This window comes from Cygnus olor, chromosome 19 (assembly GCF_009769625.2).
Source record: "Cygnus olor isolate bCygOlo1 chromosome 19, bCygOlo1.pri.v2, whole genome shotgun sequence".
In the NCBI taxonomy this organism is placed as follows: domain Eukaryota; kingdom Metazoa; phylum Chordata; class Aves; order Anseriformes; family Anatidae; genus Cygnus; species Cygnus olor.
In genome coordinates, this window is record NC_049187.1 from 8990680 (window position 1) to 9017327 (window position 26648).

The window sequence follows — 26648 nt, forward strand, 5'->3', positions numbered from 1 at the left end:
GTCTTTTTGCAAGGCCTTAAGTTAATCGTATGACAATTTGAAGAAAAGTAGGGTACAAATTTAAGGTGCAGCAGCAGCGACTCCTTTGAATAACAATTCAGGCTTAAAAAAACCTTCTGTTCTTTTGCATAATTCACTTTCAAGTAAAAAAATTGCTTTCAGTCTAGAGTGAATGTCCATGTAGCATTATGTATAGTATCTCCCTCTATGGACTCCCCAGGAAGTTATGCTATGGTCTACTTTCCTTTGAGTTCTAGCAAAGTTAAGTTATTCCCAGACATACAGTGTCTTAGAGTACTGCAGAGGGTAAATTACACTGACCTGATCCATGATGCTTGTAACAGAACCTGGACTGCAGGAACTTGTTACCTGATTTCAGATGGATAACTACAACTATTTGCCTAAGTCACTTTGACCAAATACTTGTTCACCTTGGTAACAGCTGTAAATTGAATTCAGGTATGTGAGCCAAGCCTTTTAACAGCAGTCTTCCTCTGACCATACATGGCTGACAACTCAGTGCGTTGCACCGGAGTACAACCTGCCAAACCGAACCGTAATGTAAAGCAAGTTCTTTACTAACACGTGTGTAGTGATCGGCCTTCAGAAGGAAAGTGAATGTGAACGCCCCTCCTCTCTAACTGTAACAGTGCGGTTTAGCCTGAAGCCTCCTGCCATTTAATCCCACCTGGCCTGCTGCCAACCAGCACGGCCCAGTGTCTGCCCTGCCAGCCTGCAGCAAGGGCAGGCGCTGCGCTCCTCGAGATCGGCACACGCCGGGGCCTCTAACGTGACAGCCCCACTTCTGCTGCTGAAAAGGCTGCTCCTATGCTACACTTCGTAGTAACACGCAGCAGTGACTTACTTCTTCTCAGACACACGCCTTCAGTTGCACTGACAAATATTCTGGCTTGCTATGTTCTCCCCAGTGCCAAGAGAAGGCTATACACGCCTGTCTTCTGTTGATGGTCAAAGTACTCATCCAGAGCCAGGATGGGCTGAGAAGCCCAACGTAACGAGCCCTTCACAGACCAATGTTCTGAAGCAGCTTTGCTCAGCTGTAGCATAGCTCCATGTTTGCACAGTATGCCTGGAAAGATTTGGGAAGGAGTGGAGTCACAGCAGTATTATAAACCAAAAAAAAAATTAAAAAAAAAAAAGCAAGTCTCTCAGATACATGCAGGATGCGCTGCTTTATCGAAAGAGCCGGTACAACCCGAGGAAGTCGCCCATCCTTACTGCAAAGTGCTGCTTGGATGTGTTCATACGTGGGCAGATCTGTTAAGTCACCCAGCGCAGCCACAGCTGGTTTTTTATGAAGCATCTTAGTGACCACTCTTTTGATGTCAGCAGATTTCACCTGACCTGCAGAAAAAAAGAAAGCCAGAGCTGTGACAACTACATTTTAAGTATCACAAGGCAGCTTTATTATGATGCTGGGTCAGCCCCCCAGCTCAGAAGACCAAATCACTAGCTCTAGACCTTCTCTACTACACTTAGCTTTTTCTTTTTTTTGTTGTTGTCAGAAGAAAGAAGTACTGCACTAGCTTGCAAGCAATTGAAAAGATCAGTTTGAAATGTGTATCTAGTCTTCATGCCCCCATGTTTTCTCCGGTGATTCACCACTGCTACAGGAATATATTTTAAGGTGCCACCCCCAGATTGTACCTACAATTCAATCCAGGCAAGGAAAAACAGTTTACTCACTGATCAGGGCACAGAGCTCATGAGGTAGTTTCCTTGTGTTTGTAGCCAACACTTGCCGTCCCACATCTTCAAAGATAACTGGCCTAGATTCGAGGTTCATCATGAGCATGGACTTCAGCTGTGTCTTTGCTCGCTCAAGTTCTACCTGCAAATAAGCAGCAAATACAAACATGTTCAAAGAAGGCTGCCCACTGTTCTCTAATACAAGCTACCATCACTTTCTGAAAAATAGGGGGATGGCTCTATTAGTGCCACATTCTGGTCCACGAAGGAGCTGGGCTCTCTCGTAGACATACTGCCTCAGAAAAGGGAAAACAGAAAGCAGCTGACTGGTTAATAGGCAGACTCTTGACATTAAGAATGGACAAAAGGCCTTTCTCTTGCCCCCCCAAAAAAATCGCTGTGAAGAGCTACAGAGCACCTAAGAGGAAGGTGGTTTCAGAATTCTTTGTGAACGTTCTGCTAAAATTTCTATGTTCTTTTAAAGTAATACATGAAATAGCCGATCTACAAAAATATCACCCCAGCAAGGCCAACACAATGCAGTACTTCAGCTCAAAGACCACCTGCGTAGTCTGCAAGTTAGGCTGCTGACCTCTCCGACTGCTCCTGCCATTAGAATGAATTCTCTTGTGATGATTTCCACCATCTCTCGAACCTAGGAAGAACAGGTTACAACAATGATTAATTATTCTATTAAAATAGCATAACGTGCTCAACATCTAGCTGAATTTCACAAGAATATTATGTTACATTCCAATAGTTTTGCAATGGTTATAGACATCTACCACGACGTTATCTTTAAGTACAAAAGTTCTCATATCACTGTTTGGTAATAAGCGATGCAATCACTTTTTAAGGATACCTCGTTTTGTATACAGGGCTATATACCTGTTTTGGATCTGCGCTGGCATGTATACACAGGAGACCTGTATCCTCGTAACTGTGGTGGTAAGAAGTTGCATTATACATCCAGTGGTGCCTACAAGTATGCAAACAAAATTTTAAAGTTTAGAAAACAGAATTTAAATGTCAAAGTCATACAAACATGGACAGTGAGTCCCCTCCTAGCTCATTTTCAAAATTCTCAGCAGTGCTAGTAGGAATAATCAGTCCCTGCCTCTGACAATTTCTGTGTGCTATCTACTTCCTTCTTGCCACCAGCATCCTTGAGACCAAAAAGTGTAGGATACATAGCAGTATTACTGGGACCTAGAGCCAATTCTTTTAATATTGCCTCGTTGAAAGGATGTGTTGGGCTAATGGAGGAAAACAGGACTCCTAGCCACTTCTGCCCTTTAATTTCACCCTGTCAGAATACCCGCTAATAAATCAACTCTGCATGTTTCAAGCAGAGTAAGATGATGGAAGGCCTCATCTTGAGAAAGAGTTTTACATGTCAATGTGCTAGAGAAGACAGTTTCTGCTATCCATTAAACAAGAAGACAAACAAACCTGTTGAGCACATTGAGATACAGTCTAGTGAACATGCCTTTGCCAGGCCCGCCAGCTGAAAAGGAGCCACCGCCTCCCATCATCATATTTAATACTGCAAAGGGAATGAAGTCTTCCTCCTGAATTGCAACAAGAAATTCAGTCACCCAATAGCAGAGACCAAGCATGGCTCAAGGGCTAGGGATGACTAAAGAGAGAAAGAGTCAAAGAGAAACATGGCACGAGAGGAACGTAAAGGTCAGTGCCTTTATCAAACTGACAGTGAAAAAGCTGCCTGTACACACACCACCAGCAGCAAGAGTGCCAATGTTTATGTAATGAGAGATAGCAGCCTGGGAGTCTGCAAGTAGAGCAACCAAAACAGAGCATTTCAGGCTGGTACTTACTAAAAACGAGCAGCTTTCTAACCCAATCATAATGTGGGTAAGCTCTGGGATTGGAGTAGGGCCAAGACTCACATCTGACATGTCTTTTTCAACCTGTGTGAAAAGCGAACAAATTATTAAGACATTTTCACGTCTGTTTTATTCAACATGATAAATTCATGTTAATTTACCTGTCACCCAGATCACGGCTACCATGGCCAGTTTGGACTGCATATTCACAGACTACTTCTACATGAACTGTACGTACTTTTAGAAAAGCAAATCCTATAAAAAGTCAATTCGAATCCAAATCTGAACCTCTATCAGAAAGGAAAAGGCCATCTCCATCTCCCGTTACCTTGACAATGCCTCCCGTGTACTGCGCCACAGATCTGTCCACATCCTTGGCTTGCGCGCTGCCCCACACCGGCTCCACGCCGAGCAGATATTTCTTGGCATACTCCACCAACTGCTCGTGCTCGATTCCCACCCCAGCCAGCACCATCCTGTCGGGCGTGTAGTAGTTGCGCAGGTACGAGTGCAGGACTTGCCGGTCGATTTTGTTAGTGTTTTCCGCTGGGCAGAACCTGTTCAGCCCAACTGTATTTTCTCTGTAGGCTGCCTAAAAGGAAACATAAATTGAAGCAGCAAGTATTGCTTCACCCCCTCAACCTAAACCTTCCCTTTGTTTTAGAATTTTGCCTGTTTAAGAAAGGAAGGGCTGAGCACGATTTCACTAATGTCAGCATAAATTAACATGTTAACAATGGTAAGGCATGGTTAGCTTTAATTTATGTTAAAATCTTACACATTGAAATCACACTTATAATTGGAGGGAAAGCAAAAGTTCTCCCTCTGTGAAATCTAAGTAACAGAAAATCAGTTTTCAAAACAGTCTAAAATAAACCCTACAGTGAAGGAAAAGCCGAGGAAGAGAGCTCAGCATGTCTCACACAGGATAATAAACACAACAACACAGACTTTTCAGTGTTTTACCGCGTGGATCATTTCTGTGAGGAGAGGCTCTGGATCAGGTCTCATATTCAAGTCCTCAAGCTCAAATCGTATAGCCATTCGAGTCATCTCGATTTCTTCATCTATAATAAGAGAGAAAGCAAGAGATCACCACCACCACACAAAGTACTCACTTGGTACAGGAGAGCTCTGAAGCTTCTTGACAAGCACGATCTAATGTACTCTCAAATCTGCTCAGAGTCATGCTTTGGGACTCCGTTTTGAGGCAGATGTTGTGTTCTCAGACCTGATAACCGGGGCTGCAGCGCCACATCGGCCAGCAAGTTGACCACTGTGTCCAGGCCTTTGGCATCAGCAGAAACAGCGTACATGATGGTGTCCCTGCAAGGCAAGCAGAGGGGTTCTGCACTAGGAAGTCACATCTCTGAGCATTCAGTAAACGTGGTTCAGGGCATCCCAGATAAAGAGGCCATGATGCATCAAGTGCTTTGAAAAGCCAACAGCACTGACTTCCATTACCCTGCCAGGTTCACTTTTGGGACTTCTTAGCAGTTGCCAGAAACATTTCTGATGCTGAGAACCAAAAAGCAACTTCTACACTCACGCACCAGGAAAAGCAAGGGTTCAGCTATCCCAAACCACCGCGTTACAACCATTAGGGTAACAGAGGATGTAGGAAAAGCATCGTACCTTGAAGCCTGACAGTCACAAATGCCCCCATGTTTTTCTAAGGTGAGGAGAATTTCATCTTTGCTGCCAAACTGAGCTGTGGACTAAAAAAGAAGACACCAGCGTTACGGATTAGCAGACTGACAACTACTTATAATCCTTCGGTATAGCTCAGAACAAACACCTCCTGCTCTAGCACAGATGCCCCCTATGTTCTTTAAGTCACTAAACAGTTGTTAATGTTAGAGATCACAGCATGACAGACTTTCAGCACCCATTTAAACAAATTAAACCTTTGCTGCCACTGTGAGGAAGAGGGCCCTGCCCTCAGCTGTTCATTCTCACCTCGCCCTGTCTCTCACAGAACGTTAGGGATTGGAAGGGACCTTGAGCGATCATCTATCTACTCCAATCCTCACGCTGCTGTGCAGCTTTCGGTACCTCGCGCAGGGACTCGGAGACCCACGCACGCCAGGCGCGGTACTCACAGAGAAGGCCAGCTTTTCCAAGAAGTGCGAGATGCCGCTGAGGTACTTCGCTTCGTGCCTCGATCCCGAGTTTATGAGCACTGGCGGCGAGAAGGCGAGGGGTTAGCGGGGCTTTTACCTCAGCAGCCGTTCCGGTAACACCACACGGTCACCCCAGGGCCTCAGTACAGACCAGGACGACCTCCTTCCTCCTCCTCCTCCTTCACCACCTCCTCCTCCTCCTCCTCCCGTCCCCCACCGCCCCCCACTCACGCCCCACGGTGCAGAACTGCCCGAACTTCCTCTGCGAGGCCACCCGCAGCCCGTTCTCCAGCGCCGTCACCCGCGTCTCGAAGCGCTCCCGGCCCTCGGCGGCGGCGAACACCGCCTTGGGCACGCCGGGCAGCGGGCAGCTCAGCGGCACGCCGGGGGGAGCGCCGCCCGCGCTGTAGCTCCGGCCGCACCTGCGGGGACAGCGGCAGCCGCCGTCAGGGGTCGGCCGAGAACCCCTCAGCGCCCTCCCCTCAGCCATTTCCCCCCCCCTCCCCACGGCCGCGCTCACCGCCGGGCCGGGCCCCACGCGCCGCGCCTCAGCCACGCCATGGCGGCCGCCATCTTGCCGTCCCCGCCGAGCTTCCCTTCCGCCCGGCGCCGCGCCCCCTTCCCCGCGGGGAGCCGGTGGGCGGGCTGCGATTGGAGGAGAGGTTCAGACGGCGGCTGGTAATTGGCTCGGTCTGAGAGGTGGGCGGGGCGTGCGCTGAGGTGAAGCCCCGCCCCGCGGGCGCCGCCTGAGGGGGGCTGAGGCGATGGCGGCGGAGCCCGGCCCGGAGCCCGGCCCCAACCCCTTCTCCTTCCGCGAGTTCGTGCGCAGCCAGGCCCGCGGTGCCCGGGGGAGGGGGGGGCCCGGCCCCCTGCTGCTCCCGGATCCCGGCGAGGAAGAGGAGCAGGAGGAGGACGAGGAGGAGGAGGAGGAGTGGGGCGGCAGCTACCAGCCCTCCGCCGTGGAGCGGGCCCACCTCGCCGCCGGCTCCTTCTGCGACGCCCCCCTCGGGGCCCCCCCGCGGCCCGGCTACGAGGAGGTGAGCGCCGCCGGGGCCCCCGACCGCCTGCGGGCTGCGGCTCCCCTCAGGCGAGGTGTGAAGCCGTGCGTCAGGGCGTTGGAGGAACTCCGTGTCAGCCCCCAGCGTTCCTGAAGGGCGCTGTCGGTAAGGGCGGCGTAACGACGGCAGCTCCTCCCAGCACCTCGAGGAAGAGCTCTGGGAAGCTGCCCCGCAGCCTGAGTCAGGCCAGCGCCGGGGCTTTTGGCTGCGTGACCCAGGTGACCTCCTCAAGCTCTTGCCCTCTGAGGTCGTGCTAATTTCATATTAACAGCGGTTGGCTAATTGCGTAATTGTGCTGATTGTTTGTTGCCTCGTTTCTGTGCCCTCCAGAGTTAGGTGAAGTTAAGTGGTATTGACTGAAGTTAAGTGGGATTGAGAGGGAAAAACTAGGCGTGAAAGTAAGCTTGAATGCTATAGAAAGTGCAAGACTTTTCAGCACTAAAGATAAGAAAGCTGAATTACTTCATCTGGTACCGGTCTTGGAATGTTAGTAGTGTACTAACCCTATTTATGAGTATTCTCATTTCTAATAATTTTTATTTTTTAGCTAAAAGAAGAGAATGCCAATTTGAGAAGCAAGATCAATAAGCTTCAGATTCTCTCTGAAACTCAAGCAGACAAGTGCGTAAGCCACACTTACATCCCACGGTGATGGGGTAGCCGTTTGTTGGGGAATTACCGTTACCTAGACTGCCTGTGAATGGACGTACTTTCTGTATGGCCGTTGTGTGTGTGTTCAGCTGGATAGTTTGTATTGATGCTGGTGGATGATGAATGCAGAAATCCCCTGAGCAACAGGCTAAAATTGTAGTCCTGTGGGAAGACTTAATTCATTTTTTCACGTTATAAGAGAAGTTTCTTGGTCCTTCCCTAGAATTTTCTTACTAGGCAAATAGCCTAGATGTTCCAACTGCTTACTGAGCATTCCGTTTATTTTAAGGATGAGGAAGCTTGAAAGAAAGCTTGAGGAAAACAAAATTAAAGAAGAGAAAGAAGCGCAGGACTTAGAAGCAATGGTGCAGCACGTGGAACAAAATCTCCAGCTAATGACTGTAAGTGGTGGCGTTTTACGTAGTAGCAGAACCTTGTTCACAGTTGGAAATCCGTAGTTCCACTTCTCCTCCTTCCTCTCCCAGGAGAGCAAGGGAAGCTGAAGTGGTTGCTTCACCCATGCGAGCACTAAACAGCTCTAATGTGGGGCCGGATTTTTCTCTTATGCCAAGCCTGGGTCCCAGTCTACAACTCCTTTCGTTGCCTGGGATAAGGGAGATCTCTGCAGAAATACCATTTTTTGTATTCATAAGCACCGTTAGCTGCTTTTTTTGCTGTGTTCTGCAAACACCACTTTTATGGAAAAAGAACAGTTTTTCCTGCCTTCTTATTCGGAGTAGATTTTCCTCTAGTCCAAGAAAAAAGAAGTAGTGGTTGGAAGTAACGGGCTGCACCTGATAATCAGAAAGGAGAAATGGGGAGGAGAGGAGGGACGTGACCGGGTGCACCGTCCCCACCTCATAAAGCATTTAGAGCAAGAGATGCTGCAACGCAAACCACATCGCTTCAAGTTCCTTGCTGGAATCGTGAATTCCGACATTCCTCAGGCTGCCTGCTGCGTCCTAAGGCCTGCTGTGGTCTAAGTCATCTTTATTCTCTTTCAGAAACGGGCTCTTAAAGCAGAAAACAGTGCTGCAAAACTGAAACAGGAAAATGCCTTACTTCAGGTACGAAGCGGTGTTGTTAAGGCCTTGCTGAACGTACTGGGACTTGGGAACAGCTTAACATTGAGGCTATAAAAGGGATACTGAGAATTCCTAACTGCGCCTCACTTTTCGTGGCAAATGCTAGAGAAAACGTGCTGGGTTAGAATGCTTAAGCTCTGTGCTGACTGTTAACGTCATCTCTGTGACACGTGGTGCTTGTTTTGTGGTGCAATCTTGGAAATGAAAGCTTTTCTTAAGTTTCACGTGATGTTCAGACATGATTTGGTATTTGGGACCTGTGAAAGCCTGTAATACTACGAGGCAAATAGGTGTCTACCTGTAGGAAATCGCCTTATGGAGAAGGGAAGGAAATTTGAGAGAGGTTACAGCCCCGTGTGGAGGCTCTCAGAGCTGGGAGGACTTTTTCTCTAGGCAGCCTGGTTAACAATCTGCTCAATAGTTGCTTCACCCTGCTCAAACCTGAGTTTTGGGGTGATTTGCATAAGCAGTGTTTTGTTTTTGTATTTTTTTTTTCCTCCCAAGGTTCAGCTGAAGAACTACAAGAAGGAGAACGAAGCGTTGAGGTCGGGCCAGTCGGCGAGCCTGGCTGTGGTGAAGCAGAACGCTGAGGCGGCCTTGCAGAACCTTCTCACGGTCATTACAAACTCTCGGTCTGCGGTGAGGTGAGTTTGAAGAGCCGCTCCTGACACCGCCCGCGGCGCCTCTCCGAGCTCGCGCCAGGAGCACAGCGAAACGTCCTGGGGTTGGGTTGGTTTTTAGGATTGAAGCCTGGGGTCTTGTGTTGTGCATGCCCGATGAGATAGTTAGTCCCTGTTCTTTTTGCTTTCCTGCGATTTGTTTTATTTTATTTGTTTCTGAAAAAAAGCTATAAAAACACCGCCTGCGTGCGTTATCCTCTCCCCTCTCACGCGGTGTTCTCCCGCGCTGCAGGCAGCTGGTGTCGGGAGCGGAATCGCTGCAGCTGGTGGCCGATCTCCTCAAGTCCATAGACAGCATCTCCGAAGTGCCCGAGGCCGGACAGTGAAACTCCCGGAGGAGAGCTGGGCCTCGCTGCGGGACCGGGACCGGGACCGGCTCCTGCCCTCCGCCCTCGCCCCGCTCCCGCAGCGGGCGGGCGGCAGGACCCAGCGCGGCTCCCGGCTGCTCCGCCTCGCGCCCCATTGGCTGCCCGCTGCCACGTGCGCGGGGCTCAGCTGACCGCGGCGCTGACGCCGATTGGCCGGCGGGCGAGGGGCGGGGCCGGGGCGGGCCCGGCCTGGCTGCGGAGCCCGCGGCGCCGCCGCTGCCGCCGCCGCCATCATGTCCGGGCGCCCCGCGCCGCCCCCCGGCGCCGCGGAGCTTGAGGCGGAGCGGGAGAGGATCCGGCGGGAGATCGAGGAGCTGGAGCGCAGCCTGCAGCCCGCCGGGGCCGGCGCCGGGCTGGACGTGTCGGATTGCAGCCTCGGCTCCGGTACGGGCCTCCGGGCTCTCCGGGCCCGCCGTGCCCGCTGGCGTCCATGCGAGGTGCCGCCTGCCCGGGCTCCTCAGCCGGTCCCAGCGGAGGGGAGCCCGCTGGCGTCGCCGCTCCGATCGTTTCCGTAACGAAACCCGGGGAAAAAAAGCACGAGGGAGGCTCGGAGAACTGCCCCGGCCCCTCCCGGAGGCGTTTAGGCATCGCAGGCGGGGGCCGAGCTGCCTTGGGAAACGGAACCTCCCACCAGACACTGGCACGGTTATATCGGCCGTTTCCATGCTCTCTGAACGGACCACGTGAACTCCACTGCACCATTCCATTGCTCAGCCTGGCTGTGCTTCCTAAAATCGTTCTTTCAAAGCAATAAAGGGGGCGAATTAAAAGCTCTGGTATCAGTACCTCTGGTGGCTGTCACTAATCCTTCGCCTCAGTTTTGATCGTGCCACTCCAAAGATCACATGTCAGAACTCCATAGCCGCGCTGAAGGCAAAACCAATACTGCTGAAGGCTGGCGGAAGGTTGCTAGGTGGTTACAGAATATGGGGTTTGTTGGGTGGGAACACTCGCTTGTCTGCACATTCTGAGGCCTTTATTTTACCATGATGCACAGGACCAAGATGCAGCTTGATTGCTGCTATAGCCAGCAGAAGCTGCTATTTTGCATACTCTAGAACGACAAAAAAAAGTACACATGTGGTGTATAACTAAACATTTTTACTTGAGGGTGTTGGCAATACCTGAAAACCCTAATGCTCATGTATGAGGCACTATGTAGTACTTTATTCTGTATGCTTTAATTGAAAAGTCTTTGGTTTTGAAGCTGTGTGTTTTTCACTGCAGTCGGCATTTTTGTATTTTTGTTGTCCAACAGATGCTGAAGATGACGACTCAGATTCTCAGGAAGAAATGGTAACCATTTTCTCTTTAAGCATGTCTTTCCATCTGTCTGCTGAAGGGGACAGGAAGAAAGGGGAAATTTTGCACTGTTCTGGGTAAAGAACAGTTCTTGGCAAGATCGAGAGTCAAACTTTGGACCAGATAGCATGATGGAGTAATGGACAGAAAGAAAGGGAGCTGGGCAAGGCAGGTAACTCTGCCTCTGGGAGCATTCAAAGCAGCTGTCAGGGAGAGACGGGTGCTTCCAATTCTTTTGAGAATCAGTTTTGTAACACGATAGAAGTATTGAGTTACATAATTATCATGCTGCATACCTGCATCTGCTCTTAAGAGCAAGCATTTCCCTCATTTTTCTTTTAACCCTCTAAAATGCCTCAAGGAAGTGGAAAAAGAAGAGGACAGTAGTGATGATGATACTGAAAACAGCCTGCCGGAAGACCCAGAAACGTGTCTGCAGATGAACCACGTGTACCAGGAAGTTATCCAGGAAAAGATTGAAGAAGTTGAGCTTCTGATTGCACAAAACAAAGAACAGCAGGTGAGCAAACAGGAGTAAAATGTGCTTTTTTGGGTTGCCAGCTGTCATCTTCCTCTGCCTCTCATTCCCAGTAGAACTTCCCACTACGTTCTTAATGTACCGTAGGTACCAGTGGAATCAGCAGTCACAGGCCTTGCTGATGTGCTGGTGTAGTTCTCCGCCTGCCTGGACAGGGACAAGGAGACTTGGGTTCATTTTCTTCATGGCAATTCAAACCAGCGTCACCTCAATGGTGACCTTTGGAATGGCTTGTCCTGCTGAAGCTTCCGTCCTTTCTTACCACCAGAAATGCTACCGCTGGAGAATGTTTTAGCTAGCAAATCGGTATATTCATGTGTTTATCTTTTTATCTCCATTGTACTATACAAACTTGCGAAGTTCCAAATCCCATTGTTAACACACACACTAATCTGTAGTCTGGTGCTACAAATTATTTGAACCCTTCCTGAGATGTTTGTGATGGCTCAGCCGCTGCTCTCTGAAATTAGGGAATTTAAAGGTACTGATGTGGTTTAATTCTTTTATTGCAGAAAGAAATCATGTGCGAACTTGACGGCACAAAAACAGCAAAAGCAGCAGATGGTAGAAATTTACCAGCAAATATATTTTTGGGCCATTTTATGAAGCCGTACTTTAAGGATAAAACAACAGGAATTGTAAGTAAATATAACTGGGTTACATATTGATAGTTTTTTTTTTGCAGTGATAGATTTAAATTGTAACTGTTGTAACAGTGTTCCATTGTAACTTGTAACTACCAGTGTCAGTCCTGAGTTTACAATCTCTTTATCCCTCACTTGTTGCTTACTGTCTTTTGGAAACGTGTGTCCAGTTCACGGCTGGTTATGACACCTGGGAGTTCAGAACGGTGCCATTCCAGCCGTGGGGCAATCGAGCGCTGTGTTTTTCAATTTAACTTTGATTGTTTGACTTCATCTCCGCGATCCAGTTCCACTCTGTTTAACGTACTTGTTGAAATCTGGCTGTCTTTAAGTTTTCTGAGGCAAGTGTCACTACTTCTTACAAGTGTTCTTAAAGGGTTGCTAGCAAAAGGTAATCCTGACTAAACCGTCAACTGTCACCGTATACACGTTACCATAATCCTCAAGTAATGACTGGTAATTTTACTATACTTTTGTGCCTAAATTGGTAGTATAGATTAAGTAGGTACAAACATACGTATTGTGTCTAACCGCATTCGGAATGCTTCTTCAACCAACGGTCAGCTGATGTGAGCAGGCCTGGCTGTGAGCCGAGAATGTGCTGTGTAACTGTGGGCAAACTTGCTTAAGTATCTGCTTATATTTTGTTATGTTTTCTGATGTAACCGCAAGCTAGTACTAGTAAAGGTGACTGAGCAGTTCTAATGTGACAACCCGCGCAAGTCTGAGTTGTTAGCATTCTTTTTTGTAGTGGCTCATGCTAGAGTTCTAAGGAGAATGGGCAAATTTTCTATGTATCTGACTCTTCTAATGATCTTAACCCTCCTAATGTTTATTAGGGCCCTCCTTCCAATGAAGATGCCAAGGAAAAGGCAGCTCAGGGCATAAAATCCTTTGAACAACTGCTTTCAACAAAATGTAAGAAACCGTATGTGCTGCTCAGCGTTCTGCTGTACCAAATGTCTATATTCCTAGCATTGCTCCCCCCACATCTGCAGTTAAACACCAACACTTCTGATATTTCATACTTGAATTCACAGAAGGAGTACTTAAAAGTAAATGGGATGCTTTATGAATTGATTCGCTGAATTATTTATGACTTACTTCCTTTCACTTGCATTTGTTTTGATGTATCATTCCATCTCTCCCATGAACACTCCAAAAGCAAATGGGATCATGCAAGGGTAGTGCTGAGATGAGAGGAGTTCGAGAGACACTTAAAGCTCTAGGTGGTTACATCCACCTGGGTGGTGATCTTCATTGATGCCTCCTTGGAAGTAAAACTGAGTAAGAGGCTGCAATTTGCCGAGGTCAGACACGACATTAGTGGTTTAGGCGGGGAATATAATTAATTTACCTAGCTTCCGATAGTTCCTTTGCTGAACAAAATGAAAGATGAACTCTTATCGAAGACCTGAGGCATACTTTTAACAGTGATGCTGAAAGCAACGCGTCTCTCTTTTACTTGGCAATGGTTTTCTACTAATCACTGAATGCTTGATTATTTATTTTGTTAAGGGAAAAGCAGAGAGAAGATACTATTGCAGAAATCAGTCGTAAGTGACCGCTTGCAGCGCCTGCTTCAGCCAAAGCTACTGAAGTAAGTACAGTGCAAAAATCCTTTCTCATGACAATGTTACATCTGAAGTAAGGAGAGAAAATATGTGGACATGCTGCCTTCTTCAGCAAGTTCTGTGTTAGCCGTTTGCAATTTCAGTAAGGTTACAAAGCACAGAGGGGATTCTTTATCACTTTGAGGCCTGGGAGAGCCACTCTGAATTGCAGCAGGGATATCCAGACTCCGTGTCCTGAGGGCACCAGTGCAGAGGGTGATGCTGTTGTAGATGGCAGCGTCTTTCATTCTCTGTTGACATCTGTATTATCTGTATACGTACCCGGTATTGATGGGTCTTGGACTGTAAAGTTCTGACCATAAGCAAGAGGTTACAGCATTCAGCTTGGACTGTAAACAGTTGATGACTGTTTTGCAGGTAACTGGCAGGTGGGATGGGTTTGTTCTGAAGATACTGTAGCATTTTATAGCCATCTATTTCTTCTGTTGACACAGCAGTATAACTTAAAATGGTCTACAGGGCTTGAAGCTGAACTTGGTATGTCGCAAGTGAGCCATAACAGTGTGTCCAGTGAGAGATTTATGTGCCTAGAGCCGGTACGGTCTTGTTTGTTGCTGTTGCAGCCATCACTGATTATCTCTGTAAATACCAAAATGATTAATCTGAGACCTGTTCTGGGTCAACTACTTGCATTGAAGCAGTAAAAATAGGATGAGTTTGCCGTGTGGGAAAACCTAGAAGAACAGTTTTGTTTACTGCGGAAATAAATTGAAGGAAAGAATGATACTCATGGGGAAACCACCTTTGCTATGTATCTTCTGATGCCATTGACCTGCTTCCCATCTAGTCTTAAGTAATGCTGAAAATGTCTTCGAACAGGTTGAATTACTGGAATCAGAAACTGGAAAAAGTCAAGACTGAAATGGAGAAACAAATCTTGGAAAAGCAAATCAAAGAAGTGGAACGAGAAATAGAGGCAATTAAGTGAGAAGTTACCTTTTTATGTTCATGGTGAAAATGCAAATATGTTCTTGGAGGCTAATTCGTAAAGTTCCTTCCTTCCTTGAGCACTTCTGATTATGACGTTTGGAGAAAACTTCTCACAAGCCAACACAAATAAAACTATGAAGTGCAGTTCAAACCCTGCAGAGCTCTCATCTCCACAGCTCTTCAATAAGAATCATGTTTTGGGTTTTGATCTACAAATGTAATATGTATAGCCAGTATAGAGGCACAGTTTGAAATAGTTTTTGTTTTAGCAACAAGGAGACAGAACTCTGCAAATTCTAATAGTTCTGAGCTTTTGCTTGCTAAAGCATCTGGAGCAATGTAGTTTGACATTGCATTAAACTGTTTCTCCTGCTAAACCAACATCATCTTGTAGGGGGCTGTTTTTCAACGGTGCATTCCTTATACTCAAGTAAAATTACTTTAGTAAACCCAGTAAGAAAGAAACCTTGTTTGGGGAAAAGTTATGGATGTTAAAGAGCCTGATGCTTTGAGGTAGTAAGTTTTTGTGGAAGTTGATAGCAGGTGAGAGGAATAAGATGAAGCAAGGTCAGGCAGAGAAACTGACTGTTCAGTTAGCTTTTTTAATGTGGCTCTTTTGTTCTCTTTGTATCTTCTGCTTTAGCCAACTTCCAGAAAGTGACTTGTTAGGAGACAGATTTGACGAGCATGACTGGGAGAAAATTTCAAACATCCATGTAAGTTGGGAGATCAGCTATTTTATTACTTCTGACATGCATCCCTTCTCTTGAGAGAAACTACACCTGAACTGGTGGTGTTTCCACCCACTGTTTCCATTGCGCACTTCTAGAAGTTGACTATTGTGTGATCTCAACATGGCAAGCGCAGAAGCGTTGGACATTTGTTGTTACTGGTTTAAATTTAATAATTTAATTCTGAAAAAAATTAGCAATAAAATATATACGGAATACAAAATATATCCCTTGTATCAGTGTTCACATCTGTCCAGTTGTTTCAGTCCCAGCTACAAGATGAAAGAGATTTTTGCTATCTCTTTTAGTTTGATGGACAACGTAGTTCAGAAGAACTGAGGAAGTTTTGGCAGAACTATGAACATCCAAGCATCAACAAAAAGGAATGGACAGAGGAGGAAACAGAGAGGCTGAAGAAGATAGCTGCTGAACATGGTTATTTGGACTGGCAGACCATAGCCCAGGAGTTGGGGGTAAGGTGTTCTGAGGCCAGAAACGAGGTGAAAAATCAGTTAGTTCTGACTTGACTGTATCTCATGTCAATTTTCAGAAATCCAAGTTAATTCATTGTTAATTAATGCTTTTTTGAGAAGCGTTAAAGAATCTTTAGCCTTGCCTTCTTGCTTTTTGTCCTCATAAGTATCCGTTTTTCTAAGTAGCTTTGTTTTTATTGCTTTAAGACAAACAGGACAGCTTTCCAGTGCTTGCAGAAGTATCAAGCCTATAACAAAGACTTGAAAAGGAAAGAATGGACCAGAGATGAAGATCTGATGCTTTTAGAGCTTGTTCAAGAGATGAGAGTAGGAAGTCATATCCCATACAAGAAAAGTAAGTGACTTACAAATAAAACGTTTTCCATTCATGTGTGAGGGTTAGTTGTTGTTTGTTGTTTTTGTTTTCCCAGGCTTATGTGTATTAATATTTCTGCATGCTAGAGCACCCAGACTGCTCTGATTGAAAGAATTAGTAAAGTTTTATTTCCTATGAGTGCTTACATTTCCACAATAGTCACAGTTCTATGTTTTTATCCTACCTTTGTAGCCTGTTACCTAGATAAGGTACAGAGTGCCCAAAGAAGGGCAACGAAGCTGGTGAAGGATCTAGAGAACAAATTTTATGAGGAGTGGCTAAGAGAGCTGGGGTTGTTTAGCTTTTCTTTGCATTTCTAGTTGCTTATTACATGGAAGGAAGAGATTCTGCCCAGCTGATTTACCGATGGACCAAGAGTGTGGACCCCAGTTTGAAGAAAGGACCTTGGACGCCAGAGGAAGATTCTGTAAGCTCTGTTCTCTGATTCCCTAGAATTGCAGGGTGCAAAAGTGGGAAGGTTAGAACGTTAGAAAGTTTTATACACCTGAGCTTTAATAGTGGCACAGAGGAATTTGGAATGGATTGAGATGGGCAGTTTACAAGTCAAGAAGGCTTAGGAGCTCCCGAACACTTTTGTTCTGAGACTTGCAATACAGTGGAAAGAAACAGAGCTATTTTTGTCTCAGGCCTACTAGGACTATTACTGATGAGAGTTTCAACTCATTCTTTGTGTGATTAACATAGATGCTGTTGGCTGCAGTTAAGAAGTATGGAGAGCGTGACTGGTACAAAATTCGGACAGAAGTACCAGGCAGGAGCGATGCTCAGTGCAGAGATCGGTAAGTACGCTAAAGGAAACAACTGTTCTTTCAAGCTTATTATCCAGAGCTAAGGTGCAACTTATTTTACAAATGTTGCTTTGCTTAAACCAGTGTCGTCCTAAGGACCAGTGTTGTGAGAAGTGGTTATGGTCTAAATACGGTCTACACTGGTCTTTAAAGGTAGCCTCTAAATATGGTCTCCATTGCCTCTGCCTAACTTTGGATTTGTAGTTAGAGAAGTTAAAAAGTTGACATTTGAGTCTTAGCAGGGAGTGCAGTGCGCTGTTGCCTTGCAGCATGCTACTCCCTCTGTAAAGTGGCTGGTGGGCTAGAAGTTGGGAATGTTTTTGTCCTAAACAATGCAAAGTTATCCTGAAACTTGAGTGAGTGCATGTAGGGAGGAAAGGTGGTCATTCATATATTGTCTGTGTACCTGTGAACGTTATCTGGTCAGTCACTTCCTGTCACTGACACCAATATTGTGAGAGGTGCTGAGCAATCCTTAGCACTGGACCCAACTTCAGGAGGCTTAGAGTGCAGCATGTCATAATTTCGGTGATGTTTTACACCTGCTCATTTTAATTCTTAATCGTGTGGTCTGATGTTTAGAGAACAAAGAGATTGTAGCCATGCTGTATTAAGGGAGTAGGAATGGGACCCCTTAGAAAATCTCATAATGGTGCTGGTTTTTTTAGCCTCAGATTATGCAGTAATGATCAGAACTGTACAAACAAGATTGAGTGTTCCTTTAATGTTTTTATTTTGAAGGTACTTAAAAGCATTGCACTGTGATGTAAAGAAAGGCAGGTGGAGTTTAGAGGAAGAGGAACAGCTAATTGATCTGGTGCAAAAGCATGGCCTGGGTAAGTGTTGCTGTGGATTAATCTTCAAAAGCTTAGAGAAGCAAGCATTATTTAGTAATTTACCGTTTGAATTTCTTCTTTTATTTTAAGTGGCTGACAGAAGCAGGCTCTGCTTCCTACTGGTGATTGCAAGCTTCCATATGCTCTGCTCTTCATCCTTTTTAGGTCACTGGAGTAAAATCGCTTCCGAGTTGCCTCACCGGACCGGCTCCCAGTGCCTAAGCAAGTGGAAACTCATGATTGGGTCTAAGGTACTGTACAAAATCCTGTTATGTCACAGTCCCGTTTATCTTTTTAATTAAGATTCTCTAACTAAAAGCGAAAGTATGTGAAATCAATACCAAAATTGACCTTGATTTCATACAATCAATTTTATCAATCGTTAATTAATTTTATTGCCTTGAAACGCCCATAAGGATGGCATAAAATTATATTTTCTTATAGGTACATCACGAGTTGCCAGGTTTGGCACAAAGCACTCTTAAAAATATTCTGGTTGCTTAAGACCATGTTAAAAATACTGTCGCGTTTCCATTGTCAAAGCACCAGCAGGTGCTGCTGCACTGTCCATTTGGAAGCCACACATTTCTGATAGGATACTGCCCCACAAAACTTTTTGATTTACTTATTCGAGAGATTTGCAAGTCAGGGGTGAACACTGGCTAAAAATTGTCTGTGCTCTTTTTGGCGAAGAAGAAAAAATCAAGGCCAGCGAAACGGCGACATGTAGAAGAGAGTACCAGCTGTTCAGAGAGTAGCAGCGAAGATGTAGAACTGGACTTAGCGGACAGTTCAGAAGAGGAGATGACGAGTAAGGAGGAGTGTGCATTTCCCAGCATCGATTTGTGGATTCCAACACAGACAAGTACACAGGAGTCAAACAAAGGAAGATACCAAACTTCATCCCTTTTCTCTTCTGTGAGTGCTAATGCAAAGACCAGTAACAGTGAAGTTCCACGTGCACCCTGTGATGGAGGCAAGGACGGAGTTGCTGATAAATCCGCAGAACTGAACACCATCCTGAGGGGCATTGCACGCCCACATTCAACAGACATCACCGTGAAGAATCCAGTAGAAGTAATTAACAAGGTAAATCCTGGGATTCTGTTTGGTTTTGATGGAATTTCAGCTTAGATCAGGAATTACCAGGAAGTACGTTTCCTACGGTAAAGAGAGGAAGTGATGAGTGATAAGTAGATGACAAAATCTTTCTCGCACCTCTGTTAGTTGCTTTCTCGTTTTACCATTGGGGGGTGCTACTGGAAACTGAGCTGTGTGATTAAACAGAAATTTCTAGCAGTGCTCCCGTCCTGTATTATCTAGAAAATAGCTGTGCTCTTTCCTACCCATAATGTCAGAGAAACAAAACTTTTTCCATATTTTCATAAAGCAGAATTGGCTGGTGAATTGTGGTTACTCTCTATCCTGATGACTAGAGTGCATAGACTTAGTTTGTAAGAACTGTTACCTGTGCATCTGTCTCATTCTGAGCTGGGTTTTCATCCCAGATCAGACACTAAAACAGTACAAACCCTCCTTGCACGTTTTTGCAGAAAAATACTCCGTAGTAAAATACTAAATGTCAAAACTGCAATTCTTAACACAAGAGAAAATATTTTTGCTTAAGTGAACTGAAATAGCATGTGCGTCCCTCAGCTGCAGGGACAATTGCACTGATGACAACTTTGTTGGTTACAGAAGTGGTTATGGTATGCATGGTTTGTAAATGCTTGTCTGATGTAATCAGTCTTTTGATTTTGATTACAGATAAGGCTTGATTTTTTTTACCAGTAGAAGTTTAGGGAAGAGTCGCTGACTTTTTCAAACTTCTCCCTATTTCTTCCCTTGTACTGTTAAGCCAAAAAAATGGAAAGAGAATAATCCAATAGATTTTGGGTGGGTTTTTGTGGATGCTTTATGCTAAGGCTTTAACGAAATAGGCATTTGGTACTGTGGTAACACACAAGGACTAAAAGATAAGGTAAACATCTGCACTTCGGGGCTAATCGAATATACTATGATATTTTCAGTAGAAGGAACATTGAAAACTTTTGTACATTTTGTGTATATTGTCAGCACAAGTAATTTTCTGTGGGATACTTTCCCTTATACCTTTTTTTGTGTACTCTCTTTTTAAGGCTTCCAGGTGTGGAAAGCAAGTGCTACGGGTTACCCTGGAAGATGTGAGAAGAGTATTAAGAAATAACACGTGCTTTCAAAGGAAACTCGTAAGTGCCTCTTCTGTCTTATCTGCTCGTGCAATGCGTGCACTGCCAGACTGTGTTTAGTGGAAAATAAGCATAGAATCACAGATCTTATTTCGCTGTAGTCCCAAGAGGGAAAAGGTTGTTTTCTTTTTTTCTTCGTGACTGCCTTGTGAATAGTTTGGTATGGGACTACCTGTGCTAGAACCTACCAAATTGGGATTCTCATTCTGTATTTATTCATGCACAGCAATCAGAGATGGTAAAACCTATTTCCACTGGTTTAACAAAAATGTCTGGAGCTGCTACATCTGCCGATCAGAAGCTTCAGGGGCTGCAGAACACCATGGAGAAAAGTTATCGTCAAAAGAGAGAGCGTTTGAGAAGAATAAACCTTGACAGAAAGCTTCTGATGGCAGTGACACCTTGGGTGGGCAATGTGCTACTGCCTTGCACGTTGCAAACTGGGAAGATGGCTTTTCATCAGACGAAAGGTAGTGGTAACCCATCAGGGATAGTACTCTCCTACTTTGTGTCCCCAGTTTCTGATACCTTCTAAGTGAACGTCCAGCTGATTTTGATCTTGGACTCTTTTTCTAGCTTATGCCATTCAAGAGAAGATGAAGTCAGTCAGTCTCTCGAGCACTCCCCTGTTCACGCTTTTCATTCAGGTAGGTTTTACTGTCTTCATAGCATCTACTTTTAAACAGTGGTGATCTTTTTCTGTATTTGATACCTAAATAAAAGGTTTATCTTTGCTCCTTAAATTAGTCATCTAATTACTGGATTAATCTATTCTCATGGCTTGCATATGATGTTTACTACATTCTGCATCCGTTCTAATACTGTCAGGATTTTTTTCTGTAAGTGTGAAAATGTGCCCAGAATCTTTCACGTAAAGCCTCTCCTATCTATCTTATATTGGCACTGGCTCTACCTGAATATTTTTGTTCTGAATCAAATTTTTATGAATTTCTTACCTTGCAGCTCTTTCAGATTGATACCAATGGTTGCATGAAAGTTATTCGGGAGGGAAGACTAAAGCAGTCAGAGCTTAAGGCTAACGCAATAGGGCCTCAGCAGGTATTGTACATCACATTTCAAAGCTTTCCCTACCGGAGTCTTGACTAAAGTAGACATTTTTCAATGGTTGTAGCAAGTGCTACTGTATCTCAAGTATAATTTAATATATTTTTTTTTTGGCAGGCTTCCCAAAATGTGGAGACTTCTTCAGGTACGTACCAGAACATTTATTTTTTATGATGTACAAGAACTTTCACTTAATTCGTCACTGCTGTATTAATGGCTAATTTAACTGAAGGAGAACTTCTGGAACGAAACGACATTTGTCTTACTCATTTTTGGTAGCTCTTGGATATTTCGGTCATTGGCTAAATGCATTGCTTTCGGTAAGGACTGGCAAAAATACTGAAGGGCCAGGGGACCAGTGGCTTTGTGCCTGTCTGATAGTCTGTAGATTATCGCTGTTAAACTTTTCTCAAGCAAGATGCTGGCTGTGGGCTGGAGTGAACGTGCTGGCACCGACCAAAAGCCCAGTTTATTGTTGTCACCCTGGCTGATGTGCAGTGCCTGTGTTGCGCTGACCAGCACGGTTCCTCCTGTGCAGTGTTAAGGTACATTTCTAACCCATCTGCTGGTTAAATAAATACTGTAGTGTTGTAGGAACTCTTACAAACAGAAACTTTGCTACTTCCTGTGCTGGGTACTTGATGTTTAACAGTTAAGGAATGGCTTATAAAGGAAAATCCTTTTTGAAGACACTGAAACGTTTCACTCCCCTTTCTTTACTCCTCTACAGGCAATTCGTCGCAACCTTGCACTCAGAGGAACTCCCAAAGGGGCATACCAAGGAACGCTGTCAGAAGACCTGTTGCCCTGAAAGCAAGGGAGACTTCTGTTGCTGGCCTTGAGAGCAGCACTCCTGCTCTCGCCATGCAGGCGGCTCTTCCGGCCCAAGCACAAAGGCAGAAGCCTAAAACTGTCTCAGAACTGCTGAAAGAAAAGCGGCTAAGGGAATCCCAGGCCAAGAAAGCTGCGCAGAGAACAGTATTTATTGCCCCACAGATGTTGGTTCCAGGGCCTTTGATAATCCAGCACCCACCACAGCAAATCATTCCTTCTGCGCAGGCAGGGAGCAAACCTGGAGCAGTTGGTTGTACAAACAGCGACGTGCGGTGTGCACCAGCTCCACTGCCAGCTTTTACTTCTGTTGCAGGTTCAACTTCTACCACCACTGTGGTTGAAAACCATTCCTCATCAGTGCCCAGAACTGGGGAGGGCTCTGGTTCCTCAGCAGGACCAAAAGTACAATCCGGTAAGGAACTAAATGAGCAAGCTCCTCAAAGTAGCACTGAAGGAGGTGGTTTTCCAGGCCTGAATCCAACTGGAGCAGAGCAGGCCTCAAATCAAGGAGGGTGCAATGGTCAGATCCTAGCTGGTAGCTCAGTGCCAGTAGTGCTGCAAAATCAAGCTTTTGTGCCTCGTCAAATTGCAGTGGTGCCTGTTGGCGTAGAGTCTGGCACCAACAAACTGTCTCTTTCCACACCACTTACCTGTGACCCGAACAGTAACGGACCACAGCAGAGGCCGGTCAATTTATTGCCGGCTCTTGTAGCTCCACAAGCCGGCTCCCGTTTGGTTCCCAGCAGCGTGCTGCCTTTCACGTGGGTTGTAACACCACAGGCGTTGCTCCCCACCGCTGTGCAAGCTGTGGTGGGTGTTCCCCAAGGACTGCCAGCTGCTGCTGTGAAAAGTCAAAGCCAGGCAAGCGTGACATCTGATGGCAGTGCTTTAGGAGTGGCTCCTGTACCAGCTGGAGCAAATACGCCTCACGCTGCTAGCGCAGAGACGAAAGCACCAAGTTCCCAGTTAGCCGAAGGGGTACCACTGGGAAAGACAACCGTTGTGAACCATTCTGCAAGTCTCTTACCTGTGACCTCAGCCAATCCTGGATGCAACACGCCCGCTGTTTCTTCTGCTGCTGTTCCCTCCAAGGCTTCCGACTCCTCTGCAGCTCAGCATTCTCTTCCAGCTGATGCACCAACCCTGCATGCTGTGCCGCTGCCCCAAACACAGCTACCTGCAAGTACTCCAGGGTCTGACTCCCACTGTGCAGCAAGTCCCGTTAGCTCGGGGAAGAACCAGGACTCTGCTACAACAAACGCATCATCTTCCAACCCAGGTGTCGTTACAGAAGGGGTTGTGCTCCAGCCGAGAGACCCAGTTCCTCCTAACAATGTCCCAAAGAGCTCTGAGGGCTTTGCTGCCCAGGTGTTGAAAACCAGACCTATCGCCTCCAAACCACCCGCTACACAGCCTGCTGGGGGTCCACCCCAGCCAACCACTTCTAGTGCAGGAAAGGCTCTGCTTGACTTCAGCCTGATTTCCCTCGAGGATGAGGAGCTAGTGAAAGAATGGCTGAGCGGGGAGCAAGGTGTCCAGGTGCCGCCACTGCAAACCAGGTTGCCCTATTTCCCACCTTTCTTGTGCAACTTAAAAACCCTCTCGAGGCTGCTTCTGCAGAAGGCGGCTCTGGAAAAGCAAGCAGCGTGTCTTCTGCCTTCTGATGCCGGTGGGGGTGAGGGCGCTGGGGTTGATCTGCGTGCCATCACAGAACTGGTGCATCAGAAACTGGGCGATGACCCTGCTTTTCTCCTCCTGAAAGCCAGATTCCTGGCAGCCTTTACGCTCCCTGCTGTACTCGCAACTCTGTCTCCTCCAAAAGTGGCAACAACTCTGTCAGCCAGCAGGAAGCAATACGACGAGAGTGATGAAGAGGAGTGGCAGAGTGAGAACGAAGTGTCTGAGGAAGAGAGTTCTGGGAGTGAATTAACAGGTGTACAGTCGGACGGGACAGTTGGTGAGGAGCCGGGAGATGAAGATGCTGATTTTCCAAATGAGGTAAAACAGAGGTGCCAGGTACCGAGAGTGGAAAGTTACTGCCAGCCAAGTATTGCTCCCACTGGAATCTAGGGTGAAACTCCCACTGATCTTAAGCATAGCAGAAATTTGGTCGTCTTGAGTAAGCGTAGTTTTGCATCTGATAGCAGAAGCTCTCATGTTCGGCTGTGAGCCTTTAGTCTTCACAAAGCCTGGCTCCTGTACTTCTTAAATCAGGCCCTTGATTTTCACTGCGTACATTCTTCAAGCGCCTGTAATGTAAGGGGACTTACATGTCTGTTCCTGTTGCTCTTTAATGTTTTCTTCCTGAATTATTTTATGCGACTAAAGATTATTAGAGTTATATGGATTGATCTAAGCCATGATATCGACCAAAAATCACTCTGATTTTTTTATTTTTTAAATTAAATCTCTTACTGCCCAACACTGTTTCTTACAGAACATGCCAGGAAGCTGTGTAGTTCAGACTTGCATTTCAATAAATTGTGGCTCCAAACCAGACAAAAGAAATGCTAATGAAGACGAATAAACAAGGTCACTAGCTGTTTCTACAGAAAGATGACAAAGGTGCCTAAAAATCAGCTTTCCCACAGTAAAAACCAGCAGTTGTCTTTCTGAAAAAAATATGCATTTGGATGTTTTCTGCTACCTGTGGTCATGGTAATATAACATTGTGTTCCATGTTTCATTTTGAGTGTAAATGGAATATTCTGGAAATCTTGCTGAGCTCCTTAGAATAAAAAGATGGGTGAAGGGGTTTTGCCGCAAATTATGTGTTAGCGTGCAAATAGTCTGCTCTGCTTACCTTGCAGGGCATGGGAGCTGAAGAGATTGCTGCACAATCCGTCTCGGGCTCCTACATGGATGTGACTGATGCCAACGCTCCTCAAATCAGGAGAAGTTCCCGCCTCAGGAAAAGGAGAAGGACGTGAGAAGGAAACGGGTTAGTAATCATTCTGTGAATCTTGCCTTTCCTCGAAGGGAGAACCTGAAATACCTTTGTCTGTGGCACAGCTCAGACAATGAATCATGACCCTAGGAGAGGATGGTTTTGACTTCCCTTCCCTTAGCACACCGAGTTCTGCAACCACCCATTAATCATATATTAAGACTAATACTGTGACTTTCACGGGGGGGGGAAAGGTGATGTCTGCGTGATAAAACTACAAATAAAAGCCGTGAAGTTCAAGCATTTGGCAGCCTTTTAGACCTTGCTGCTGCTGCCTATTAGTGTTATACCTGGTTAGTAGGTACAGACGAGGCTACAGACTTGGCAGCTACGGTGAGGCCAACGTAAGAATAGAGGGTCACTGCTTGTGGGACAGGAAAGCCTGGGCAGCTGCTGCTGATGGCACGGGTTTGTGTGTGGGGGTGCTAAACGCTTGCAGCAGAAGCCAAAGTAAATCCTTGCTGCGGGTTCCAGCAGGCTGGTAGCAGGACGTCCTTGCTCTGTGTTGTGAGGCTGTCCCGTAGGTCCTGCGCAGGCAGCGTCAGCTTTTTGCACAGTTTGATGCTCTCTGTTGCCTGGCTCATGAGGTGAGGAATAGGATTAGAAGATGGTGGGAAGCCAGGGCTTAAACTGGGGGGTACTGCATTGCAGTTCAGCTTTGAAGTTTCATCTCTGAAAAACTTTTTTTTCCTCCCATATGGTTCCATTTTCTCTGTGAATAGCGGAGCAGCTTCTGTAGGGTACAAGTGTGTGATGTTTTAATGTGTGTTGAGGTCTTTGGTGAAATGGACCAAACGAGCATGAACGGTGTTTGATTTGCTTGCTTGTTGGCTGAGATTGTTGTTTTTTTTCTCCCTTTTTCCTTTTGTACTAGTCTTAGAAACTCCAAAATGTTATCTTCCCTATTTAAAAAAAAAAAGAAAAAAAAAAGTCCTGTGACTAACTGGAGTTGTTTGTGCTCTGTTACAGGAGTCACTTGACTGAGGTCTGCCTTGCTCCATGGCAGTGGGAGATACTCTTTGCACTGTTCACTTTGAATGCTTCCAACAAACTGCCCAGACAGACCTGGGGAAGAGAGGAAAATGGCTGGAGTGGTTTCCTCATCGCCTAACCGAGTCTGCTCGTTTAGACAAGATGCAAATAATGAAGCCAAATTGCTGGAGGGAAGGCTTTGAGGCACAGAGCGATTCTGTTCTCTTCCAAACTAGCACCTGCCATAAATACTGGGGGGGGGGGGGTTGCTGGAGACCTGGGGAAGCCAGCAAGGATGGTTATTTATTTCTTTTTTGTGTTAGCCCCTATTTATGTGAATGTTTATCTGTATTCAGAGTATGTGATTCATTAGGTGTTTATTTTAGTGCTGTGACAGTGTTGTTGGACAGCTGACTGAATACTGCTGAATAAGCAGCAGATTAATTTTGTACCAAATGAGCCTCGAGTATTTGTTGAAATACAGATGTTTTATTTTTCTCACTTAAACTATTGATGTCGTCTGTGTTTTTTACAGTAAATAATATTTTAAATGATGTGTGTATGAGTGTGATTGCTAAGGAGAAAAATGAAGTTTGTAAGCCACATGAAAGAAAGCCAAGGAGAGTGTGGGAAATGAATATGCATGTAGATAAAAATGCAAGATTGAATTACGCTTGGATTCTTTCCTGATTCTTCCACAGCCTGCCCCGTACAGCCATCAGCAAATCACTTAACGAAAGCTTGTTTCCTCATTCATAAAACGGTAATTTCTGTCGTACAGAGAGGTTTAAGGCTAGCTGAGTCAAA

The 26648-nt window shown here is 45.9% G+C and overlaps 3 protein-coding genes across 6 annotated transcripts; 2 read left to right on the top strand and 1 right to left on the bottom strand.

The window, feature by feature from the left end:
• Positions 1 to 1174: 1174 nt before the first annotated feature.
• PMPCA (peptidase, mitochondrial processing subunit alpha) lies at positions 1175 to 6322 on the bottom strand. The gene is given in 14 exon segments (XM_040531052.1): positions 1175 to 1212; positions 1214 to 1365; positions 1708 to 1852; positions 2303 to 2365; positions 2599 to 2689; positions 3163 to 3281; positions 3549 to 3641; positions 3886 to 4149; positions 4524 to 4624; positions 4789 to 4883; positions 5193 to 5275; positions 5660 to 5739; positions 5912 to 6102; positions 6201 to 6322. Coding segments are annotated over 14 exon segments (1548 nt in total). The 5' UTR covers positions 6254 to 6322; the 3' UTR covers positions 1175 to 1194.
• ENTR1 (endosome associated trafficking regulator 1) lies at positions 6200 to 9559 on the top strand. The gene is made up of 6 exons (XM_040531070.1): positions 6200 to 6717; positions 7286 to 7359; positions 7679 to 7790; positions 8394 to 8456; positions 8979 to 9118; positions 9387 to 9559. Exons 1-6 carry the CDS (start codon positions 6445 to 6447, stop codon positions 9478 to 9480), a joined length of 756 nt encoding a protein of 251 aa, XP_040387004.1. The 5' UTR covers positions 6200 to 6444; the 3' UTR covers positions 9481 to 9559.
• A 155-nt stretch (positions 9560 to 9714) lies between these two features.
• SNAPC4 (small nuclear RNA activating complex polypeptide 4) lies at positions 9715 to 26343 on the top strand. Of its 4 annotated transcripts, none has more exons than XM_040531037.1 (23): positions 9715 to 9906; positions 10781 to 10818; positions 11186 to 11344; positions 11875 to 12000; positions 12846 to 12924; positions 13525 to 13606; positions 14460 to 14564; positions 15214 to 15286; positions 15610 to 15774; positions 15982 to 16129; positions 16471 to 16577; positions 16856 to 16950; positions 17701 to 17795; positions 17961 to 18046; positions 18489 to 18884; positions 19934 to 20023; positions 20250 to 20493; positions 20600 to 20670; positions 20987 to 21082; positions 21206 to 21233; positions 21819 to 23920; positions 24733 to 24863; positions 25839 to 26343. In XM_040531037.1, the coding sequence occupies exons 1-22, from the start codon at positions 9756 to 9758 to the stop codon at positions 24850 to 24852; spliced, it is 4656 nt and encodes a 1551-aa protein (XP_040386971.1). In that variant the 5' UTR covers positions 9715 to 9755; the 3' UTR covers positions 24853 to 24863; positions 25839 to 26343. The 4 variants fall into 4 exon arrangements, with proteins under 4 accessions (XP_040386971.1, XP_040386972.1, XP_040386973.1 ...); XM_040531038.1 differs by having other exon boundaries at positions 18492 to 18884; XM_040531039.1 differs by having other exon boundaries at positions 9764 to 10666.
• The last annotated feature ends 305 nt before the right edge of the window (positions 26344 to 26648 follow it).